Source organism: Alexandromys fortis, unplaced genomic scaffold (genome assembly GCF_014885135.2).
Source record: "Alexandromys fortis isolate MF-2015 unplaced genomic scaffold, M_Fortis_MF-2015_v1.1 scaffold_37, whole genome shotgun sequence".
NCBI lineage: Eukaryota > Metazoa > Chordata > Mammalia > Rodentia > Cricetidae > Alexandromys > Alexandromys fortis.
The window spans coordinates 11,767,756-11,793,180 of record NW_026067914.1 but is presented as its reverse complement, the minus strand read 5'-3'; the positions used below and the strand labels follow the sequence as shown (position 1 = coordinate 11,793,180).

The window sequence follows — 25,425 nt, the reverse complement described above, 5'->3', positions numbered from 1 at the left end:
TATATATATGTAGAGCTAATGATCCTTTAAAGAAAAATTACAAGATATAAAAACAACATTGTAGTTGTGAATTCAAATTAAAGTTCCAGTCTATTTTTATAGAACAAATCATATAATTTTGAGGACCAATGTCTGCTTACTTAAATGTGTGTACAGGACATTATAAAATTTACCTGACATCAAATGAAATGTGTATACTGATTAAGGATTATGGTGCCAATTAAGTAACGATTAGTGGTTAACTGAATCACTGTCTTATAGAAAGAGCAATAGTATTAAAGGGACAATAAATGAATTGACACAGCTGAGTCTCTACCTTTCCTGAACACAAAGTCATGACCAAAATAAAAATTAGATTTCCTCTGGCTCACCAAGGACTCACTATTTCATTGCATCTTAATACTACAAAAAAAAAAAAAAGAGTGCTTTTGATTATTTATTCCAAGTACGAGATAGAATACATTCAGTTCAGTCCTTAGCAGTAACAGAGATGACTTGTAGTTCACATCCTACAGAAACTTCAAGGCTGTTTCAAGGATCCTAACAAAATGAAGCGTGGGTGGAATGTGGGGTGGATTCTTAGATGCACAAAGGAAAGCAGTACATGTGTTTGAAAATACTGAACTTTTTCTGTGAGAAGACAAGTAATTCTTGGTGAAAACTTTCCTTTGCCTTGGTCAAACCCACAGCTCCTGGTTGTGAGGGATGCACCTGAACACTGCTCTTTGGAGAACAGATGTTGCATATTTTGGGTCTGATAAACCTTGGCTGCCACTTGTTATGTAATGTCAGTTGATAAGCTTGTTTGATACCATCCACTTTCCCTAGGAGACTCCTTCAAAAGGATGCTTTGAGATGTAAATGCTCATTTGTTCCCTTGGACATGAAAATATACTCACCAGCAGGAGGAGAGGATATGAGGGTGGGAAATGCATGTGAAAAGAGCCAGCTCTCCTTCTCACTTCTAACGACTTTCTGTTTTTAAGGGTGCGAGAGTTTAGTATCCAAATTTAGGCACAAAAGAAGCCAATTAGCTTCATCTCGGTGGCATTTTGCATCCTTCATAAAGGAAATGCACCTTTCTTAAATCAAGGAACTGACAAGACCAAGGGACAGAGATGTAAAGGAATATGAGGTGGTTCTCAGTTTTACTTCTGACTCACCCACTTGTCCACACACCAAATGAGTGGGATAATACCCCATGCTGTAGATCTAAGTGTTACTTAAAGAACACCTAAATTATAGGGCTACTGTTTGAAGTAAGGCACTCCATAAATAGTAGCTCAAGTATATTCAGAAGACCTCATATTCAATTTTCCTTGGAGTTGGGGAGACCTAATTGGTAAGCAGATTTCACACAGGGTTTAGTGAAAAGGTCAATGAATAACCACTTGGTCTTATTTGGATGCCTTAACTTTTAAGTCCAAATTCACTCCCCTCCCTCTTCCTAAATGGGTTCGATTTTTGAGAAATAATATGTAGCTCGGGCTGTCCTTGAGCACAATGTGGAGGTGGGAAAACTTTGAACTCCTGATACCCTCGTCTCAGTCTCACAAGTGCTGGGAGTACACATACCTACACATTTTACTAATGATTTCACATATAAAACCTTTGTTCCATCGAAAACCTTTCTCATGCAATTATACTAAAACAAACTAGTCAGAATAGAAAGAGTTAATCTGGACATGTGTGCACAAATGGCTAGTTAGAAAAAAAAATAGTTATATTCTTCATATTAAGGTTCTCGGAACTCAGTAAATGCTTTTTTAATGCAAGTATTACATTCTTTTCCCCCATTAACTATTTTTGAAATAATCAAAATGTCTTGAGACATTGTGGGTTAGCTACAGTGAACGAGAGAGAAAGCACAAGGAAATACCATTCTTTTGTGAATATTTTGAATACATCAGTATTTTAGTATTTATTCCTCCACTGGTCTGAAAGGTATCTCTTGAAAAATCAAATTCAATAATCATGGAGGAAGCAATGCATGTAGTAGTGGCAAAGTGGATAATTTATCACTCTCTGAAAAGATTTTAGCTTAAATCATGCTGAGCCTGTCGGTCAAGGACTGGCTGGAATGGAATTTTTAGGGTAGATGCTGCTTCGCTGCTTCATTAGGAATGTTAGAAACACCTCAGTTATTTAAATATTCAGAAATAAACATTTCCATAACATTGAAATAAAAAAATCCAATTGCAGTAATTCTATCCTTTCAAACAATAGACAAGCTATTGAATTCTCGTTAGAATATTCACAAGAAAAGTTACTCGACAATGCAATTTGCATAAAAATATAGCAATGACATTGATGTTTATAAAAGCATTAAATGATGTCAAAACACAACACAGTTTCTCAATGGCTTCTCTATCTCTAATAAAATGCTTGTGATTCCCAATTATTATTTATAATATGCAGCTTCCTTCTGTAAAGACAGCACTCAAGACAATTAAGAGCATTTCTCTCAGTCATATATGCTGAAGCTTTTCAAACAAGAAAATGAGTCCACTGAGGAAATTATTTAAATAATTCCAAACAAAGCTGATATGGAAAGAATGTTTCAAAGAACTAAAATGAAGTCATTAAGTGTTTTATGTCTGGCCACACGTAGGAGAAACACAGGAAACCCATAGCGGTGAATGTGGCTGCCTTACTTCAAAACATGTTCACATACAACTCAACACTGACTGTTTCAGTTAACCTGTGCACCTGTCTCTGCATTTCCAGAGTCTCACTGCCAACAACCTGCAGCAATGAAGATTTCTCAGTAGAAATTTGTGTCAACAGTTATTTTAGACTACTGAAGCAGTAGTCACAAAAAAAAAAAAAAAGAAAATTTCTCAGGAATCTCATGCTGGAGAACAAAAGACTAAAAACTAGGTACTTGCCACAGGAGAAACTTGTCTCCCCAAAAGAGCTCAAATAATGTGGACAGTCACAGAGAACACCTCACAGGAGAAATTGGAACTGAGACAAGGTAGTGCCGAAGATAGAAAGGGTCACTCTTGACAGGTAATTCTTTTTCAAGCATATTCCGTAAAACTTGTTTAACCAAATCTTTATGCTGGGACTGAAAGATGGATCAGTTGGACAGACACCACTGGCCTTTTTTATTTCTTTATTTTTTTTCCAACCTTGCCAGGGTGAATAGGTCCTGTTTCTCTGCCTTTCACTCTTACATGTGTACTTAATTGATTTATTGAGAAGAAGTGGTGGAGTCCACCTGACTAGAGCAGTTAGGGCCCAAGCTCTAACCATTAAAGACTAGACTATGTTGGGCATGGTAGTGCATGCATCAAAGCACTCGGGAGGCAGAGGCAGGAGGATGTCCATGACTTTGAGGCTGGCCTGGTCTACAAAGTGATCCCAGGATAGCCAGGACTGTTACACAGAGAAAGCCTGTCTTAAAAAAAATAAAATAAAACAAATTAGCAAATAAGTAAAAAAAATAAAAATTATAAACTGTACTAATAACCATCCTCTATTCCTCTAAACGGTTACTGATGTTGAACCAATGGCATGGCATGGAACACATTCTGGTATTCTGATTCTGAAATTTTTAAAATTTAAAGCTATTTCACACATCTCAACTTTTTTGGGAGAGACAATATCTTCCTCTTACTACTATGTGGTTGTTATTATAATGTAGAGTAAGATCTCATTTTTTTCTGGCATTATAACTTTAAAAAGGAATTGAGAAATCTAACTGCTAAAATACTTTCAACTTTATAAACATCAACCACTTTCTAAACTTTAATGAGAATATAAATAAATGTTCCTAACTCCATTTGTCTCATCTTTTCCAAGGTTTTGACCAAAACACATTTTACATACAACTGGATCATCCCGAATGAGAGTTGTAGAGCTGCTCACCTGCCCTGGTCTGGCATTCTCACATACAAATGTGTCATAAAACACAGCAAATTGTGGAGCATTGTCATTCACATCCAAAATCCTCACAAAAACAGACACACGAGTTGTCTCTTTGGGATTATCTAGAAGGAAATGAAAACAGTGTTTAGGGAGACAGAGTTTGTGCAGAATTCAATTGAGATAAACATCTTGTGGACATTGAATGTCACATACAAATAAACATCATATCCACTTTTCTGATACAATGCACAAATGCAATAAAGAAAATTACTATAGAGCCCAGTTAACTAGTCATGAATTCTGTTATAAGTAGGCACAAGAGTACCATTATTTTAAGCATTCCTTTAAAAAGGACAATACAATGTAATTGATTTCATATTATATGTGTGTCCCTAACAACTAATTATGAGATTGTATTATATAATTATTAAATTCTTGCCATACATGGCCATGTCACTTAATTATGAACCACGTTTTTATTTTTAATTTTTTTTAAAATTGAAAATAGATTCTTCTCTCATAAAATATATTCCAACCACAGTTTTCCTTCCCTCTAATGAAGAAACAATTGGAAATAGATTAAGTACTTGGTCAATATCACCAACTCCTAAAACTCACTTTGTTTATTTCTATAATGAAAACATTTTCAAACATACTTTAAAATCGTCATTTGGAAACTGGACTACGTGGATATGACTTGACTTATTTATTAGAAAAAAATATAGTAAAAACATTTTAGATATATTCATCACTGATAACATTAAACAGAACTTTATTATTTTTAATCATTTATTTTATGAGCAGCATGTGTGTCTATATTTGTGTTCACATGAACACCACAAGGTGAGTGGTAGACAGATGACAACTGTGGTAGGAAGGTTTTTCCTTCCACTGTGTGGGATTCAGTAACTGAACTATGGTCATCACGCTTGGCACTAAGTGCCTAACTGAAAAAGGCACCACACTAGCTCCAAGGGCGACTTTGTATATCAGTTTATTCTATCCAAACCAGCTTCCAAACAATAAACAGTGAATTCATTACATCTGCTTTGGTAAAAATGGTGAAATTAAAAGCATCACATTTGTTATGAAGAAAGATAAATTTTATTTATTGCTTTGATTGATGAATGAAATTTTAAAACCTGTCTATTTAGTTTGGCTTTAATATCACTTTTGTATTTGTCATAATGGCATTATGCGTGCCATGTGTATTCTAGGCAGTCCTACCGAAAGCTGAGTGTTTTACATGATGGATTCAAGTTAAAGTCATTTAGACTTCATAATGCTGGTTATATGAACACAATGCAATTTGCATGCAAATGTGGCCAGTCACAAGCAGAAAGTCATATAAAAGATATTTGTGCTTCATGTTCAAGGCAGTATTATTCACAAGAATCAAGAAATATGCCCATCAAATTAAGCATGCAGAGATAAAATGAGGTACATAAACACAACAGAAGGATAAGTAGTTATAAACAAAATAAAATCATTCATAAAAGACAATATGTATGGAACTGGAAAATATTGTAAGTAAGGCAAGTATACACAGATACTATGTGATTGAATTCATATGTTGACTCAAAACAGTGAGGTCATGGACACTGGAAAAATCACGATGGTTTTTAGAGGTATTAGAAAATAGAATGGAGGAAGAATAAGCAAGGCCCATGAATATATCCTAAGAGACAGGTGTATTCTGGTGTGCTCTTCCACAGAAGAGATATTACACAAATTAAGAAAATAGTGCATACTCTAAAAGTCAAAGATTTTAAAAGTTCATAATAAAGATAATTAGAAGTAATTCAGGAACTGATCAAAACCGTATGCAGCAGATACACATATAAAACAGTACACAGTAATATTAATAAGTAAAATTTATTCTTGTGTATCAATAAAATAAAAAAAGAATAAGAGATTAGACAGTCTATAATTAAAATGAAGAAATAAGGTTTAACACCATTGTTAAATATTTGAACAAAATGATTATGAAAACCATTGCTTACTCTATAGATGCTCGTTTTTGTCCAATATTTTTCTTTTTTTTTTTACAAACACAAAAATAAAACACACTATTGAGTCCAAATGTAATATGTATTGCAATTTGAAAGAGCTTACCGCCCTTTTATATAACTATACTTTTACTAAATTAATGATTCTATGCAGTTAAAAGCTGGTCTCTGATCAGGAAGATTCATAAGGCTAATAGACTATAAAGAAAAAGCCACAGGGTTTTATATAACTTGAAATATAATTATCTTCCCTTCTTTCCACAGAAGGAAAATATCAATTTAAAATGATAAAAATCAATTTTTTTAGTCTTGCCAAAGTCTTAATTCTCATGTATTCAGCCAGAAGAATTTACTTTAGGAGTTTTCAAACTCTTACTGCACACAATAAGTGTTTGGGCCCCAGAGACAAGTGAGCTGTGTCTGTCTCAATTTCACAACTTATGCAGTTTAATTTTGGTCCATATATTCACTCCACTTTTCTTCCCTCAGTTCATGAAATAAATATCAAGTAGAAAGTCCCATCTCATATGAGTTATTAGGAAAATTAGATAAGAATTCTTTTTAACAGAGCATCACTTTTGAGATTAGGTCTCAAAATATGTTAATTATTACCACTAAAACCATATTCATAACCATTAACATAACTTAATTTCTTTCTGTTACTTAGGAGTTTTGTGCTAATGTCCCTCACAATAAAGTATACATAATAAAAATATATAAATAGTGCTGTGACTTTCTTTGATGAGTACTTAGGCGAGAAGTAGAAAAATAAATGAGACACAACAAAACAAATGAACAAACACACAAAAATGGAAAAGCAATGCAGTTCTTCCTTGTTCCTCATAGTTAGAGGTAGGTATATCCAGCTACTAATGAACTCTCAGCTCCCTAGTTACTTGTTGGTGTGGAGAAAAATGAAAAAGTATCTTTCTAGAATATGATTTTCTTCCTATTGATAGAGTGAGATGTATACAAAATATTTATTTTTACTATTCTTAAAACAAACTCAACTCCTGTTGGAAGGTCCACTTTCTAATTATGCTAACGGAGACAAAAGAGACAAAGAAGTTTCATAGCTAAGAAACTGCTTCGCGAGACCCTTTTCTATCACAGTAGGAAGACTCTTCAACCTCTTTCCAAATAACTTTGAATCAAAAGCTAAATCCACAGGGATGAATGTGCTTTATAAAGTGTAAGGCCTGGAGTCATCTATTCAGAAGACAGTGCTTACTCTAATCTTTTTTGCTGGCAGATGCTACTGCTTATGTATAAATAAAAGTATAAAGCATTCCACGGAAGAATTATACTGAATAGCAGCTGGCTTGTATTTACCACCTGAATCTCCATCAGAATCCTTCAGGGAAACTGTACTATAACAAGGATGCATGAGCAATAAAGGCTTTCAGGATGTATGTCCTCAAGTAAGGCCATTCCTATGCATGCATAAGCTTTGCCAATCATCCAAAAAGAGGCAAGCTTGAATCATTCTCTTGAATCTTGAGGCTTCCAAAAGATGTGATTTTTCTGTATGCATTGAACAATCTTTTTCTCAATATATATCATAATATATATATCATAATATTGAGAAAAATATATATGCAATATGATCAGTTTCTAGATGTACTTATAGGAATGCTTTGGCTTCCTGAGTATTCTAAGATCCCAAGTTTATTATGAAGTCACTGACTGTGACATTAATTTTAGAGTCTAGCATTTTCCACCTGGCATTTTAAAATATTTTTTTTAAAGAAGGGGAAAAGAATTACGCCATGCTATAATGCACTGAATAATTACCTGAGGGAAACCTCATTTGTCACATGATGTGACGTTTGCTGTGCAACATAGAATTAAACTGTTAGAGGCGGACCTGGAAGCACAGCAGTAAGAGGTTCCTTTACACATTCCACTGTCCTGCTCAGGACTTGGTGAGGGACACACTTACCATCAACCCAGTGTTTAAAGTCTAGTGAAACAAGTCCCTGTGTGTGTTTTGCTTCCATCCTCATTGCATTAAATGCCCAGAACAGCATAATGGGACCCTGGCTTCATGGGCTTGGCAGGTGGGCATTTCTAGCACTCACTGCACAGATTGATTTCACTTAAGGGCGAGAATAGGCTTAGCTCTTAAGAAGTAATTGGCTTAGCTTTTTACAGAATCATAATTACTTCAACTAGCTTTAGAAGTTAAATTTCTCAAAGTATCTGAAATAGAAAATGCAATTCCAAGCTCAGTGAGCTTGAAGAAGGATCTTGAGCGGAGCAGACAGCACAAACAATCAGATTCCAGAAGCTCCAAATTGGATCTCATTAGATACAGAAGACAGAGAAATAGGAGTTTTCCTTATAGGAGAAAATATGTTTTTAAATTGATAGCCTCAAAAGACACTACCATTTATAACTCCCTAAACAAAGCACGATTTGGCGAAGGCGGACGCGAATCTCTATTTACATCCCAGCTAGAATGCTGAAGCTAAATCCATTATTTCAGTTAAAATCCTGGAATGGCGTTCTGACTAGACTACTTGCACAATTCTGAAACATTGGGTGATTCGGATCCGGTTTTAGTCTGCAATAATTGGTTTCAATAGCTCTGTTTAGACAGTTGCTTGTAGACTCAGTATGGCATGTATGGAATTTATATAGACAGTTTCTTCTAAATGCAGACTGTTCTTTTGTTTTCAGGCAGCCCAGATGCGAATAATCACACAGAAACCATGTTAATTACAACACTGTTTGGCCAATGGTTCAGGCTTCTTATTAACCAACCCTTATATGGTAAATTAGCCCATTTCCATTCATCTGTGTATCGCCACTTGGCTGTGGCTTCCCTAAGGTTTTGTCTGGCGTCTTTCTCCTTTAGGAGCTACTCGGTGTCTCCCTATTTCTGCCTACTATCTGTATATATTTCTGTTCACATTTCCCGCCTAGAATTATTCTGTCCTGCCATAGGCTGAATTAATTTATTAATCAATGGTAATAAAACAGCATACAGAAGGGGAAACACACATCAGTTTCTTACCATGGCTCAACTGAAAGCTAAAACTTCTTATTATAAGTATACAGAGAGCCACAGTTCAGCACTGAGCTGTACTCCTGGAGTCCAGTCATAGAGAGGGAGGCGTGATATTATGAGCAAACGGCCCAAGACTAAGATGGGGATACCCACAGAAATAGCTAAATTGAGCTAGTAGGAGTTCATTGAACCCAGAATGACAGCTGGGGTGCCAAGATAAAGTCCGAACGAACTAGACCCTATGAATGTGGTTGTGAGACACGGTCACTTTGTGGCGCCACTAGCAGTGGAACCAGTATTTATCTCTAGTGCATGAACTGGATCTTTGGAGCCCATCTCCTGTGGAGGGATACCTTGCTCACCTAGATATAAGCAGGGAGAACCTTGGTCCTGCTTCAAGTAATACGACAGACTTTGTTGACTCCTCATGGGAGGCCCCACCCTTTCTGAGGAATGGGTGGGGGTGTGGTTTTTAGAAGACTGGGGGAGTGGACAGGAGAGAAGGGGAGCTGGGATTGTTATGTAAAATAAGATGGTTTTAAAAATAAAAAAGAAAAAACAATAAAATAAGTGTACAGAGCTGTTCTGCCTTATAATGGGTTCAGCAAGGGATTGGGCACTGGAAGGTTTTCATTAGCATGGGTATGTGACTTTTCCATGTCTTTATGATGTAATGGACTGCACATTTGATTTAAGGCTCTGTTGCCACAGTCTCAAATTTCTTCATGCCTTTTGTCTCTTGTTTGTTCTACCAGATATGATAATGCTCTTGTTCTTTCAGGCATTTCCCCAACATCACTTTGATTTAGACTTCTTGCCTTCTGAGTGCAGGGATTATAAGCACCATAAGAACCCATAACGATTTCCAACAGTTCACTAAAGAATGACAAGGGCATCCACAATGATAGAATCCTTTCTGGAAGCAATATCTGGGGCAGTTTTAGAAATGTATTGTTCTCAGATTTTAACTTGCCATTTTCTAATTGGATAAACTATTGATTTTTTTAAAGCATGTATAGAATTAAGTGTTAGATCTAGAAGTCAAATAATCAATTTGATTCCCAGTTTACTGCTTCTAGCATTCTGAATTTTTAAAATTATAAAACTCTCCAAGGACCATGATCTGCAATAAGATGAGGTTGATAAAAAAATTAGCAAGAGAAATTCTAACTTAAAAATTTTAAGAACAATCCATGCCTCTACCCTGATTTGCTGTGGGCATGTGAGCTTGCTGCTAATTTTAGTTCTGCTATACTTCATTGCATGAGTGTAGGGGAAAAAATGTTGAAGGATTAGTCCTTGACTTTATAACATGAATGAGAGAACCATCCAACACTGAATTTTGCTTGGCAAGAAAATGCAGTGACCGATATCTTATCTCTAACTTGCTTTTTTCTCTACCTGGACACATCTGGGAATGCTGTGAATTCAATGCAGGACTGCTCCCTCTCAAGACAAATTATTAGAGGAAGTTAGTAAAAAGGCCTCATCACAGCAACATGAAATGATGCCCATCTCAATTGACCAGCTATTCTTAAATATAAGAGAAGTGAATAAAAAATACAAATAAGTAAATTAGGGAACACAACATGTCTGAAAGAGAATCTGACAAAGATCACCCAGGAAATAAGAAACACCAAAGCTCAGAAAGAAAAATTAATAGTCTCAAAAAGAGATTAGACTAAACAGAAGAAAAAAAAATAGCAGAGCTTGAAAACACAACATTTGAATTATTAGAGTCTGATAGAAATAAGAAAAGAAATTCAGAAAGCATTAAGAGAAAATGCAAGAACTGTAGGGTGTTCTTAAATGAGTGAATATTATCCTTCTTGACTTACCTGAAGGAGAAGAACTACAAAGGAAATTTAGACAATTAGACAATTAACACTCAAACAATGTCAAAATTTTTGAGAGAGAAAACATTTTACTATAGGTGCCATACGCTTAACTATTCCTCAGTTTAGAAATAAAGAAATTACTGAAACAATTTGACATTTGAAAAAAAGTATTAAAAAACAGTAAAACTTAATTTGAATAGAGAGAATATTTCAACATAAACATACAAATATTTTGAAATGCAGGAATCAAGACATTCAAAAAACAGAAATATTCATTAACTCTAACTCCTTACTGATCTCAGAAGCTATAACAGTAAGATTGTGCCATTGAGACAGTTCACGATCCAGGGGCTTTGAAGTATAGAGCGATCCATTTCCAGAATGAATGTTAAAAATTCTGTCAAGGTCAGTATGGCGATCCAAAGTGAATCTAGAAATAGATGGTACAGAAAATACAGGGCCATAATATTGATGGTTTTCATGAGCAAATCATAAAATACAAAGATAAACACTTTACTCATAATCATTGGAAACCACAGAGCTAATGTGAAATATAAACTATTTCACCTGTTAAAAACAATGCGTAGGGATCACTCAAGGCTTGAACTGGCATTTTGTTTTGCTTAGATAAACAATTTCTGCAAATGTTCATTATTTTAACCATTTAAACTATTGCTGGTTGCCATAAAGTCGACTAATTTGCATGTATTTGGTACACAGAATAGGGTTATCAGATGTAGTTTCATTATCTACTGATTGTACTCAGTTCCCAAGTCTTATGATGATGAATCACTGCCATCGTCTATCATAAAATGTCAATGTGGGAAACTTAATTTTGTTATTAATGAGAATATTGAAGACAAGATAACTTTCATCAAAGCAGTACATCATCAGCTTGTGGTAATTTGTAACTTTATATGTAATATCCACCAAGCCTCAGGTTCTTTATTCACATGAATTATTATTAAATAAATGCCTTAAAATTGCTGCAGTTCAGTATAAGAAGTGCTTATGCACCTATAAAGAAGAAAGTCATTACAAATAAATGAAAAATGCTTTGCTACAAACCGATAGCAGGCATCATGTCGTAGGTCATTTCAAAGCATAATCCCAGCATTTGTCACACAAGGCAGCATAATCAAGGTAAACATCAATACATTTGTCAAACCACATGTTTTGCCATAATCAAATAAAGCAAATCTCTATTTTCCTGCATCTAGAATAATTTCCAATTAAAAAAATTGTTCACTAGCCAGGGCTTGCACATACCATTAATCCCAGAACTCGGGAGGCAGAAGCATGTAGATCTATGTGAGTTTGAGGACAGCCTGGTCTACAGAACTCTTGCTAAGATAACAAATGCTACACACACACACACACACACACACACACACACACACACACACACACACACAATGTCTCATGGTCCAAGGAAAGAGAAATCGTTAAGATCTCTTGAGTAAACTTGGAGGGAGTGTAGAAGGAAGCGGATGGGAATAGGAACATGAGTTATCCAAATGGCAGAGTTGGTGAAGAAACAGAAAAAGGGAGAATAAAAGAGTTACCTTGATAGAGCCAGTCACTATTGGAGTAGGGAGAAACCTGGTGTTAAGGAAATTCCCAGGAATTCTCAAGGATGACCCCAGATAAGATCTCTAGCATTAGTGGAGAGGCTGCCTGAACTGGCCTGCCCCTCTAATCAGATTAGTGACTTCTCTAAACGTCTCCATAGAACCACCATTCAGTAACTGATGGAAGCAGATGTAATGATCCACAGCCAAGCACTGGGCTGAGTTCTTGGAGTATAGTTCAAGGGGGGAGGAGGGGGATCATATGAGCAAGTGAGGTTAAGATCATGATGCTGAAAATCACAGACAGCAACCTGAGCTGGTGGGAGCTCATGGACTCTGGAATGACAGATGGGGGACCTGCATTGGACTGAACTAGGCCCTCTGAACATGGGTGACAGATGTATGGCTAGTGGAACCAAGACTCATCCAGGGTTCATAAACTGACTTTTTGGAATCCATTCCCTATGGGGGAATGCCTTGATGGAGGAAGTAGGGGCCTGGTCATAACTCAATTGGTATGCCAGACTTTGTTGTTGCTCCAAGGGAGGCCTTACTCCCTCTAAGGAGTGGATGGGGATAGTATGGAGTGGAGATGGGGCGTAGGAGAAAGGGAGGAGGAACTGTGTTACTTTATGAAATGAAAATGAATAAATAAATAAAAATTTGAAAACAAAATAAAGCAAAAATATACAATGAGCCAAAACAAACAAACAAAAAATTACTGAGAGGAAAACCTAAGGGAAATTTTATGTTAAATAGTTTTCCATGATTATCCATGGTGAAGCTGTCTTCATCCTTCTAATTTAAATCTTGCTGTATTAATCCTCTCCACTTAAGACATTGTCTATCAAGTTGTTTCATCACAAATTTCAAACAAGAAATAAGACATGAAATTATGAAGCCTTTTGCTAGTCTTGGTCTATCCAGCAGCAGACTCTAGCTGAGACTCATTGAATACTATTTGATTCTCATGAGCAAGCTTCTCTGAGTGGAAAATGTATCAAAACATGAGAACAATCTGCCAATAATTGTCAAATCAAAGAAAATACAGGACTAATAGGTTAGAAAACTGGGAGGTCCCTTACATGTAAAAACCCTTCAGTTTCAATGTGTTGCTTCCTACATAAAATACACCCAGAATAGTGCATCACTGTCTGCTCTCTGTCTTATGTGTGTTCTATCTTGTGCACGCTACTAAATTTGAAAGTAAACAGAAGAATGTGGGAGATTATTTGGCGGTACCTTGTAGGCAGAGATCAGGCTTCTACATTACACTTAGTATTTATGTTAATATATTTTGCATGTGTGCACGTACCACAGTACATATTTGGAGATCAGAAGACAACTGATGACCTTTGAATATCTTTGGACCCAGAAGAGCAATTTTAAGACTTGAGCTCTTGTCATCAGACTGTCAGGTAGAGCTCCTTCCCACCCTGGGTCATCTCGCCAGCCAAGATCTTCCTTTCAAGCATAATTTATAGTCTGACTGTATTCCTATGTGTTTGCTGGTAAATTTCATGGTACCTTTCATTTTCTTTCTTAAAACTATTTCCAGAATATGCTTAAACAATTCTTATTTATGCATAAATAATTCATAATAAGTGACTACATTTATAACACATATAATTTTAATTTCAACAAAAGTATTAAGCTGTCAACTATATTGAGTTTGTCTATAATATTTCCTTGATATAGCTAGAGATTAATTCTGTTGATACAAAATTTCTCAGAAGCTGAATCCTTAATATAAGGTGATAATAGCATTCAAACAACCATAGAAACATATATTAAGTTTTGCATCACCTATACATATCTGACTCCCAATGATGTTGGGATTAATGAGTCCTGGCTTTCAGCTGCTCTTCCCTCCTAGAACCTTCTAATTAAAGTTACTAGAAGCTGTGCCTAGCTTAGAGGATCAGAGGATGGGATTTTCACCTGTTGGCCATTGACTCCAGTGTATTTAAGCCTACATGGTGCTAATAAAGAGGGGATTTTTGGTATCAGTGTTTAAAGGTCTGTGTGTCAGTTTGCCTCTGTGTCTGTGTTCTCAACCTCCAGCCCCTTGCCCGAAGCTCACGAACTGGGGTCTAGCGCATAGAGTGCAGACCGGGGCCGCAATTCGCGGCACAATATAATCTAAAGTCATGGTGATATGCATAGAAAAATATTTATTTTCTCAGTATAACCACAATATCTTTTTCCAACTATTGTCTACTTCTATACCTTACATCACCTCTACATGTCTTACAATTCCTAATATAATGTCAATATATGGGATATACATAAAAAGCCTGTGCATGTCAGTAAAAGAAGATTTTTTTATTCTGAATATTTTCTTTTTCTGCCAAGATAATAATGAATCCATGGATATGGAAAGCATAACCCATAATATTTAAATGTGTGTTTTTTCACAAATATATTTATATTTATATAATATATATGTGTGTGTTCTATTTAAACCATAACATTTAAAACTATCTGCATTTCCTATATCTAATGTAGAACAAAGTGAAAATATACCACAAACACCAGCACTAAACTTGCCATATAGAGCACTGTAGCTGGTAGAGTAGTTTGACCAGGCTGGCCTCGAAAGAGATCCGCCTGCCTCTGCCTCCCGAGTGCTGGGATTAAAGGCGTGCGCCGCCACCGCCCGGCTGACCATGGGAACTTTTGAATCTCAACTGAAGACGTATAGCATATTGCATTATGATATACATATAAGCTTTTGGTCGAAAGAAAATGGCCCCCAAAAAGAGTGGCAGTATTAAGACATATGACCTTTTTGGAGTAGGCATGACATTGTTGGAGAAAGTGTGTCACTGTAGATACAGACTTTGACGTTTCATATATGCTAGAGCCAGCTCAGCGAGACAGTTCACTTCCTGTTGCCTGCATATCAAGATGTAGAACTCGCATCTACCTCTCAAACACCATAACTTCCTGTTCCATGTCATGTCCCAAAATAACCATAATGGACTACATCAATGAATTGTAAGTGACACCACCACTTAATGTCTCTTCACAGAAATACAAACCCTAACACAGATAGCTGGTACTTAAGACATGAAAATGTACTTATTCTCTCAGTACTTAGGAAAACACCATCATTAAACATTTTAATTTATTGGGACATGTCCAGAGATAGATTTGATATAATAATGTCCAGTCTGTATGAAGACACAAATTAATTTTATATTCTTGAGAAATATTTTGTGATTATATCAATACCAATTGACTGGTATTTATCCCTCCTAAGCAGTGTATGTGTTTTGGGCATGTAATCTATTTGGGCAAGATTCTTGCATATCATGTACAAGGCTCTGGGATTGACCCCAGAAGTGCATAGTGTGGGCATAGTGGTATAGGTTTGAAATCCCAGAACTTGGGAGGTAAAGTTAGAAAGATAAGAAATTCAAAGTCATCACTGGCTACATTGTACAGTTGTGATTAATATGTATTGCAAGAATCTGTTTTAAAACAGACAAAGCAAACACATCATATTCTAAAATCTGTTTCTAAAACAGAAACCAGAACATAGCCTACTTAGGTTGGTTCTTAGGCAAGAAAATATTAAGTACTTAATGGGGAAAATTAAATGACCATATTAGTTACTTTAAGAAAATTCAAAGAAAGAAAAATGCATAAAATGTAGCAATTTTAATAAAGCAACAAGAAAAGAGCCATTTATGGCAAATTTCATCTGGCATATGGGAGCACTTGTGTGATTATGATGCACAATTTTTTTTTCTTCTGCCAGTATATAACTTGTGGTAGAATGCATGAATATAAGACAATGTATTTGCATAAAATACATGAATAAGCGACATTCAAAGATATATCACTTTGTGACTAGTACAATTTTTTAAGACTAGTAAAATCTGCAGAATTGTTCACTTGAATCCACTCAGAATCGCATGGAATATAAAACCTAAGGTTCTATATATCTTAAAGCTGAAAAGTTCAAAAGACTTCACTCAGAAACTGCAAAACAAATACTGCAACTCATATTTAACTGTGTCACACAGATGCAAACGCAGCTTACAAAGTTTTGGCAAAGGAATAAAATCCAAAACCCACAATAGACTAACAAATTAAAGGAAATGTTCGTTTTGATGCTTAACAATGTAAAAAGAAATTTATTATTTCTATAATACACCAGTTCAAATGCTAGTGAAAACTTTGAATCTTGCTTATTTTTATATATGTATCAGACCTCACGTGCCTTTAAATTTGCTTAGAAAGGGGCTGGAGAGATGGCTCAGCAGTTGAAAGCTAGGCTCACAACCAAAACTGCATAGGAAGAAAAGTTAAAAAAAAATGTACCGAAAAGATTCTCATGTGTCTAGATATTCAAACCTTTTTTGAAACAGCTAATTAAAAGAAAATAAAACATACACAATCATGAAACAAATTTGAAACGACAATCTTCCCATTTCTGATAGATTGATCATGCCTATCCAAAGCATCCAACTATATATTTTTGATCTATATCAATGATCAGAATAACCAATGTTTTAATGAATCAAACTCATGACATAGTCCATTAACATAATGGAAAAGGCAAGCACTAGAAAATCATGAAGGTGGTGTATGCTTTGCCCACAACATTTTGTCAAAATACCTCTTAAATTCTGGGCACACCAAATTTATGTAGAATTTGCATAAAAACTCTTGCAATCAAGCAGAATTTCATGATCCCAATATGCCTTCAACTCTGCTCCTTTTCATCTTTAACAGTGACAGAAGTACCTGATGGAACTGGAAGTAGAATCGGGGTCTCTTGCCATGACAGTGCCAATGATTGTGCCCACTTCAATGTCCTCATGAACTTCAAACAGATAAGAGGATCGGCTGAAAACAGGGGGCTCATCCACATCTTCTACGGAAATTTTCACCATTGTCGTATCTTTGAATGGCCCTAGATAATAAAAGCGAGGATCCACATGGGTATTTTCTGCCTCGACCTTCAGAGTGTAAAGTCTCCGGCTCTCATAGTCCAGTGGCTGGATAAGACAAAAATTATCAAGTTAAACTCTAGGGAGTGGGAGTCTGCCCTCCTTAGTTTACACTAGGATTTGAAATCCTGCATATTGTAAATTAACAAGAAGTAATAAAAATTAGACACTTTTTAAAATTTTCTATTTCCCACCAGTATTTATGATTACAGGTGTCCAATATATCGGGCTTTTGAACATATGAAAAATTTTAATTATTATACAAATGTGAATGAATATTTAATTTAATCTCATAAGGCTGATAATTCCATACAAACCATGGGTTGACATGCTAATGCTATGCACTTCTGTGTGTATATTTACTTGATGATATAAAGGTTAGGACTCAACATTTTAAGACAAAAGATCTATAATTTTAAACATTTGAGGTTTTAAATCTGTGTCCAAATATATTCATCAGTGTAAAGGGTCCAGGAAACTAGGAAGTCTTTGTAGAATTTCAAACATCAGCAGTTATAAGAAATACTCAAGATAATCAATGCATTGTTTAGTGAGAAAAAAACATATAGTAATTTCATTAGTAAGATGTATTAAAAATAAAGATGAACTTTACTCTTGATATAATTTAGACATCACGATTAAAATAGAATGGGATAAAAAATCATTGCTTTCTCAAATTTGCTCATCATTTTTTTTCTTGTTTTCAGAGAAGCAAAAGATTTTTTTCCATTACTGCTACTTTCTGGTTTTTAGCATTACTAGTCACTGGAAGTGACAGTTTGTTGTGTGTCCTGCGCTTCAATAGCATCTCAGGAAAACTCTATTAGTTACCAGTACCTCAACGGTTACTCTTTATGCAGCCTATCAGTTTGACCTAAATAAAAATGTGCCTGATTTTTCTTACAATGATAGAGCTAACTACATTAAAACCTGGCTACCTTTAAGTTCTTTCACTGAGCATATGTTGGAAGAAAAATTTAATTTATATTGCAGAAGGGAAAATGTGAACAATTAAATTATGTTCCAATCCATTCTGTCTCTTTTTACTAGCAACTCTAATTATTGACTCATACATCTGGATAGCATGTTATTTTTATGCCTCCAACTGTGATGATATCTTGCCATTATTAGTTATTAACTGCTCTTTAAGAAAGCATTGCTTTTACAGGGGCTTTTAATAATATGACTAAGAAATATAATTACACATGTATTAACTTGACTGTTCAAATTTTTGTTCAAGCCTCAGGTTTCATGTTTCAAATAAGAAGAACATATTGTCAGAATGTCTAAAAGGCTTTCTGGCATCAGAGTCTTCTTATTTATTGTAATGCAAAACTCAACTGAGCATACCAATGCTTTTTCTTTTGGTAGCTAATGCAAGAGCAAACAGTACACAATGAAATCTCTGCTTGCTAAACACAAAGATGCTTGTTTATGTTGAAGCTGAACACCTTTTTCACAGTAATGATGCCTTCCTGTGTGTCCTTCTCAGTTATAATGTCAAACATATCTGTCCCATCTCCATCAATAATGCGGTAGTCTACTTCAGCATTTTTTCCCATGTCAGCATCGGTTGCTTTTACGCTTCCAACAGCTGTTCCAACTGGAGAGGATTCAAGAACTCGAAGATGGATGGTATCTGTACAGAAAAAAATATATAAATGCTAATATAATATACATATTTATATACATCATTTCTTTCTCTTGTATACATATAAATACATAAACATATAAGAGAAATAAGTGATTAAGTAGAGAATATTCAAAAGAAGAGTCTCTGCAAAAGAATATCATACAACATATAATCTATGTTAGCTGTTGTTGAATTAATATTTTGAATATATTTATTAAAAATTGGGAGTAAATGTGGAATTTCAAGGGTGCTTTCCCAGATATAGCAATCAGTATAGTGTCAGCGGTTAATTCTGATTTTGAAAATTAGCGTATTTCATTTGAATAGATGTCATCTGAGTGCATAAAGGCACCTGAATCCCTGCATGTGTTTACATAATCACAACAAGTCACCTGAAACACAGTGAATATTTGTACTCAACATTTTCCATGCTATGTGCAGTTATTTGCATCTCTTACTTTAGCTGCAGATCAAAACAGCTCAGAAATCCACAGAATCAGTCACGATGTATAAAGAATCTCATCTCTATTTGTGACAACTAAAACAAAGACTGGTCTGTGTTGGAAATAAAAAGATGTCCTTCACAGTGTCAGAGTACAAACATTAAATTCTGACAATGCCTCTTTCACTCTGGAGCAAAACACATATACAACTAAGCCCTTGGTATACCTGTATGTGATTCCAGCACGAACCACCCCTACCACTAATGAAACTTAAATTTTAACACCTGGTCATAAACTACAATTTCTGAAGTGTTAATTGACCGTAAGCACGCTTCTGATTATAGCTCCATGTGCCCATAAAGCTTAATTCTCTGTATTAGACATCATAAGGTCCTGACCTGTTAAGTTGTCCTGGTATTACATTCATATTTCTTTCTTAATATCTTTTACCTCTAGTCTCTTCCATGAAAGATTGGCAATAAATAAGACCTTCAGTATTTTTCTGACTAAAGAATTTTCTATGTCCTTCACTGTACTTTTATCACGTTAGGTCTTTATCATGAATTATTTCCTCATTATCCCCATATATTATCATAGAGTTCTCCAAATACAAGATTCCTTGATGTGTGCTCATTCAGGGGCCATGTAACAGCATAAAGGGGGTCTCTCAGTACGAGTGTCTTTCTTACAAATGGCATTGGAGCTCAGCCTGGTCTCCTCCTATGATTTTAAACATATTCTTTTCTGTTCTTGAGGTCTTGCAAAGTTGACAGTGAAACTCCACTACTGACTTGGTTACTCTCATGCAGATGGTCTTTGCTCCAAGTCTTCCTTTTCCACGGAACCCCTGAATCCTGAGCAGCACAGTGGCTCAGTTAATCACTTCCTTCAGGTTCCCGCTCAAATGTGAGCATGTGAGCTTGATATAAAGTAAACTAGATGAAAACAACATGACCAACACCTAAGCTTTCTGGCACGCTTCCTAATCCCATTCCATTCCTAAGATTTTAATTTGTGTGTGTAGCATCAAAGAATACAATGAAATAAGTTTTTGGTACTTCTTCTATCTTGTATTTCCAGTTGTTTCTTTTCTTCTACTATAGTCAAGTACATAGATTTCTTTGTAGTAGGGTATAGTAGTTGCATATTGGATAGAATCTTTAGAATGAATTTACTGAGTTGTATGCTTTCCTAAATTGTATCACTAGTTAAAATATCTCCAACCACAATGCAATCCACATTACACACTTGATGACTACTTTGAGATGGCACTTTAGTTAAAGCATGTACTGTCCAGCCTATAGATCAATATAGGAAAAGGCAGGATCTTAATATTGAAGACCTGCTCCCACATGCTTCTGTCTCCCCATTGTAAGTACACACACATGCTTACCACACACTTACACGAGAGTAGATGATCACCAATACATTCTTGAAGCATTAAAATAGAAAATTAGGTTCTTTATGCCTTGTATAAGGCAACAAATCTGAGGACCAAAAACACAAAGCAAAGCACCAAAACAACCATCAGAAGAAAACTCCAAAAGGCTTATAACGGATGCACTAACGGAAGCTAAACACACTATGTAGAGAGAAAATAGGACTACAGAGGAGAAAAATGTATTACTTTACGCATTTATGAACAGGGAAAGATGGAATGAGTGACTTGAGTATTAAATGTAAAATGATGCTATAATAAAATAACCTAGCACTCAAAGAAATGAGTTAAAATAAAAACAAAGAATAGTGGAGTTTTAAACAAATCCACAAGAGAAACAATAAAAATACCAAACTCATTTTGAAAGACTTCTCCAATAAAGCCGATATTTTGCGATTACGATCTGACCTGCCTTCGCTAACTTTTCTGTTATTTTGAAAAGAGCATTTTCCATTTTTTCATCGTGAAAGCATACTTGTTAAATATGAATAGTTTTGTGTTTTCCCTCTGCACAGTGTTTACCTGCATTGCATGAAATCAGGTTGTCTTGTGACTGAGATTACTGATGATCACTACATTCCTGTGCCCCTGCCATTTTTCACTAATGTTAAATTAGTATATATTTATTTATAATTGATGCAAATGATGGCTCTCTTACAGAAAATGCCTTGAGTTTGTACAAATATGTTTCATCAAAAATCTTCACCCTAATTTTTTGCATCAATCAGTAATATAGCCAGCAAAATACATACTGGGAACTAATGATGGTGATCTTGATTTTCTATAGTGTCATAATTATTATGTAGAATTCTCTAAAGGGAAGCTTTTTTTCACCCCATTCATTTTTAATCATTTTTAATTATGGAGATGATTAGTGACCAGTGAAGCCTCAAAAACCCTGATTATTTTTTAAAGTCTGCTTTTTCCCACGCTAGAATAACTTCATTTCCTCCTGTAACTATTCCATATTTGACATTGGTAATCTAGCCACTTGCCTTCAGTGACTATGAATTTTCCTTCCTCATATTTTCCCCATCATTACTTAAATCTAAGGAACACGATGTTCTAGATTCTTCTTATAACTTTCCAGTCTAAGATATAAAATCAACTAGGTATTCACATAATTTTAGTTAACCAAAAATATACTTCTAAAAAATTTGATCAAGTATGGTGTTCTAGAATCACAGACTATTAAATCCTTGAGTCATATAATATGTGAATATGTTAAGGACAAAAGGAAGATAATTATTTATACTTGAATTAAGAATCTAATACCCCTAAACAACACTTTAATACAACTTTAAAAGTGTAATTTCACTAGAAGTCAGTTAATATCTTTCAGCACATTATCTGATCTTTCAAAAAAGCAACATATATATCCTTGAGAAAAGACTTTTCAGTGCAATGGGTAGTAATGTACTATTTAATAATAGAATTTAAAAAGACCATGCAATACAAGGACAAGTTAGAACTACTTTAGCAAAGAGCATTGTTACATTCATACTGATAATATGCCTTGATTTCTAGGCTTCAGTGTAACAGTTGCACATTGTCTCTGAATGTTATTGCTGAAAAGGGTGTAGAATTCCGTTCCCTGACATTAACCTGCAACTGGTTGACTTCCCTGATATTGCTTACTAATGCTGGCATTTCTCCACTTATACTCTGAACATAGTCTTGATGAAATTTTATGATTTTTAAATCTGAGGAATTAAAAGGAAAATAAGGCAAGTATTTATCCATGGAATAATTAAGTGAGATAGCATTGAGTAACTCGATTATAGACGAAAACAACAACAACGAAAAGCTAATCAATTTGTTGCTGGAGGCTACACAATTAGATAAAAGTTAAGAAAAATAAAAAGCTTCCATCAATAAATTTTATATTAAATTAAATCAGGATTTGTTTCTTACAATGTTAGCTTGTTAATTTAGTCTGATCTAATACTAAAAATACGTTAAACACTTTAAATTATACAAAGATACATATATACATATATGTGAGAGCATATATACACATATATATCTATACACAGAGGTAATGTATGGTGGTAAAATAATAAGTCATCATACTGCAGGAAAATAAAGATCACAAGAAGTCGACAATTATATTACTTTTGCCTGTGAATACTTCTCATTCTACAATAAATTTATCCTAATTTGGATTGATTCATGAAGCTATAAAGATGGTGACCAATTCCGTGAAACTCACCAGACAGTTACTCAGCTAGCAGATGGATATGAACTAGGACTACCTGGATGTCTTGGCTCACACCTATAAATGCAGCACTTGAGAGACTGGGGTTAGGGAACTGCTGTTGAGTTCAAGGCCAAATAAGATAGGGTAAAATGGAAATTACTGAGAAAGTTACTAAGTCATCCCTCTCTCAAAAATTTCTAAGTAAGAGGCAATGCAAGGAAAATAAAGTATGTTGTCCCTGATGAGATGATAGTTTAGTGTCTATATTAGTAAATATATGTCTAAAGGCCTATAGAACAATAAAACCTAGATGGCTGAGTGGAAGCCTTAGGTTGGATTAGAAAACCATTTACAGATGCATACACCAGAAAAATAAAAAGTGTGCCAAGGCAGAAAGAGAAAGAATGTAAGTTAAAGGCAAGATGTGAAATTTTTTTATACCTATTGAACTTATAAATATGAAGGCTAATAAAACCAATATAAAGAACATTTGTACAATAGAAATTCATGTATGGCCTAGCAGAAGGTAACCTATGAACATTGATTTGGGATGTACATGATTCTGGAGGCTTTAATAAAATGAACCCAGCTTTGTCAGCTGATTGTGTAGACATCACCTGAGTACTATAAGGGCTATTTATTATCAGAACCCTAGAAATAGGGACCACAGCTGTAATGATCCTATATAATTAAAATTTGATTAAGTTCTCGTATTTTAAAGAAGGTCACAGTTTGATAATCTGGGGAGTAATAGCTTGTATTCAGCTCACAAAAGGGATAAAATGAGAATATATGTTTTGAAATTAAATACTGTATAATTAGGAAACATTGGTATTTACAAAGATGCAAATGTAGAAACAAAACATAGAATTATTTTTTAAAAGAATAGTAATAGCAACATCAACAATAACAACAACAACAACAATAATAATAATAAAATACAAATAACAAAACCAAGTCAGTGAATGAACTAGCGCATAGCCATATATTCTTCTCCTATTGATGTGGGAGTGATTTCTTATTAATAAAGAAACTGCCTAGGCCCCTTGATAAGGCCCACCCTTAGGTGGGTGGAGAAAACAGAGGAGAATGCTGTGATAATGATGCTTTGTTTTTGAGTCGCCATGATTCTCCCTCTCCAGACAGACGCAGTTTAAGATCCTCCCTGGTAAGCCAGTTCGTGGGCTACACAGAATATTAGAAATGGGTTAGAACAATATGTAAGAGCTAGCCAATAAGAAGCTGGAACTAGCCGTGCCAGGCAGTGTTTGAAAGAATACAGTTTCCGTGTAATTATTTCGGGGCATAAGCTAGCCATGCGGGCGGCCGGGTGCCGGGGACGCAGCCCCGCAGCTCCTATTTCAACATCCTATCTGAAAGAAAATACTTTTAGCTATCTTTGTGTGCAACAAAGGTAAATGACCAGTAGGAACATAACATTAAATTGAAAACTTAAGTTTCTTATACTCATAAAAAGTAAGTATTTTATATATTGCAAAACCACGTTTCTGAACTTTGATCAATAAGATAAACTTGGCATAAAAAGATAAAGACAGGATGTCATCTATGTTTGACTGTAGTCTGTATTTTATAAAGACCCAAAACATTATCTTAAAAACAATAATCACGCCAAAGAAAACCAGGAAGCCTGAGCTCTAACAAAGAACTACAGGCAACTGAGGAAATCTGGTAAAAGAAAAGATGGCCATCCCTGAGAAAAACACACTATTGGTGCACAATGACAAACAGTCAGCTCTGAATACATGCTTAAAGGTAGAATTATATGGACCAAAGTGGTTCCATTTAGGAACAACATGTCTATGCAATGCATATAAGCATGCAACAGCAATTAGTGAAAAAAAGAGGCTGTGAAATTAAAGGAGAGTTGGGAGAGGTATATGGGAAATTTTGGAGGGAGAAAAGGGAAGGAAGAAATGTAATTAAATTAAAATCTCAAAAAAAATTCACTGAAGCTGAAAATAGCAGATGGATCAACACAATATTAATAGCAGCCAACAAGAGACTAAGTGAGCTAGAGGAGAAATAAAATTAATATATAACTTAGAGGTTCACAAGAGGGAATGAACACAACTGTCAGTGAGCTTTTTAAAAAGCAAGTAAGAAAATTAGCAATGTCAAGAAAATTTGATGATAAAATTATTTTGGCCCCTCAATGTTTACTCTAACCAACATATTAATTAAATTTGATTCCCAAAAGAAGATAGTTTCATATTCAGCCAATTCCATTTGGTTCTTCTTTGAGTAACCTGGTGAAGATTGTATCCCATGAAAACAAAAGAGTAAGTCAAGATCTGTGGGTCCAAAGAATGCATAAGACATACTTTCCACAAAGAAAGGAGAAAATGCCTGAAGAGGGAGATTTCCTCAAATATAGAAAGCTACAGAAATGATCCAATCTAAGTTAGAAAAGCCACACCAAGGT

General features: G+C 35.1%; 1 protein-coding gene across 3 annotated transcripts in view; it reads right to left on the bottom strand.

Moving 5' to 3' along the window:
- Positions 1 to 25,425, bottom strand: part of LOC126499761 (cadherin-10) — a 107,284-nt gene that overhangs the window by 8,616 nt on the left and 73,243 nt on the right. For 2 of the 3 annotated variants that reach the window (XM_050139098.1, XM_050139099.1), the window contains exons 5-8: positions 18,720 to 18,907; positions 17,063 to 17,316; positions 11,027 to 11,163; positions 3,874 to 3,995 (exon numbers count right to left, since the gene is read on the bottom strand). In XM_050139098.1, the coding sequence (XP_049995055.1) occupies positions 3,874 to 3,995; positions 11,027 to 11,163; positions 17,063 to 17,316; positions 18,720 to 18,907 (701 nt within the window). Of the gene's footprint in view, positions 1 to 1,391; positions 1,397 to 3,866; positions 3,996 to 11,026; positions 11,164 to 17,062; positions 17,317 to 18,719; positions 18,908 to 25,425 lie in introns of all 3 variants that reach the window. The other variant, XM_050139100.1, reaches the window with a different exon arrangement.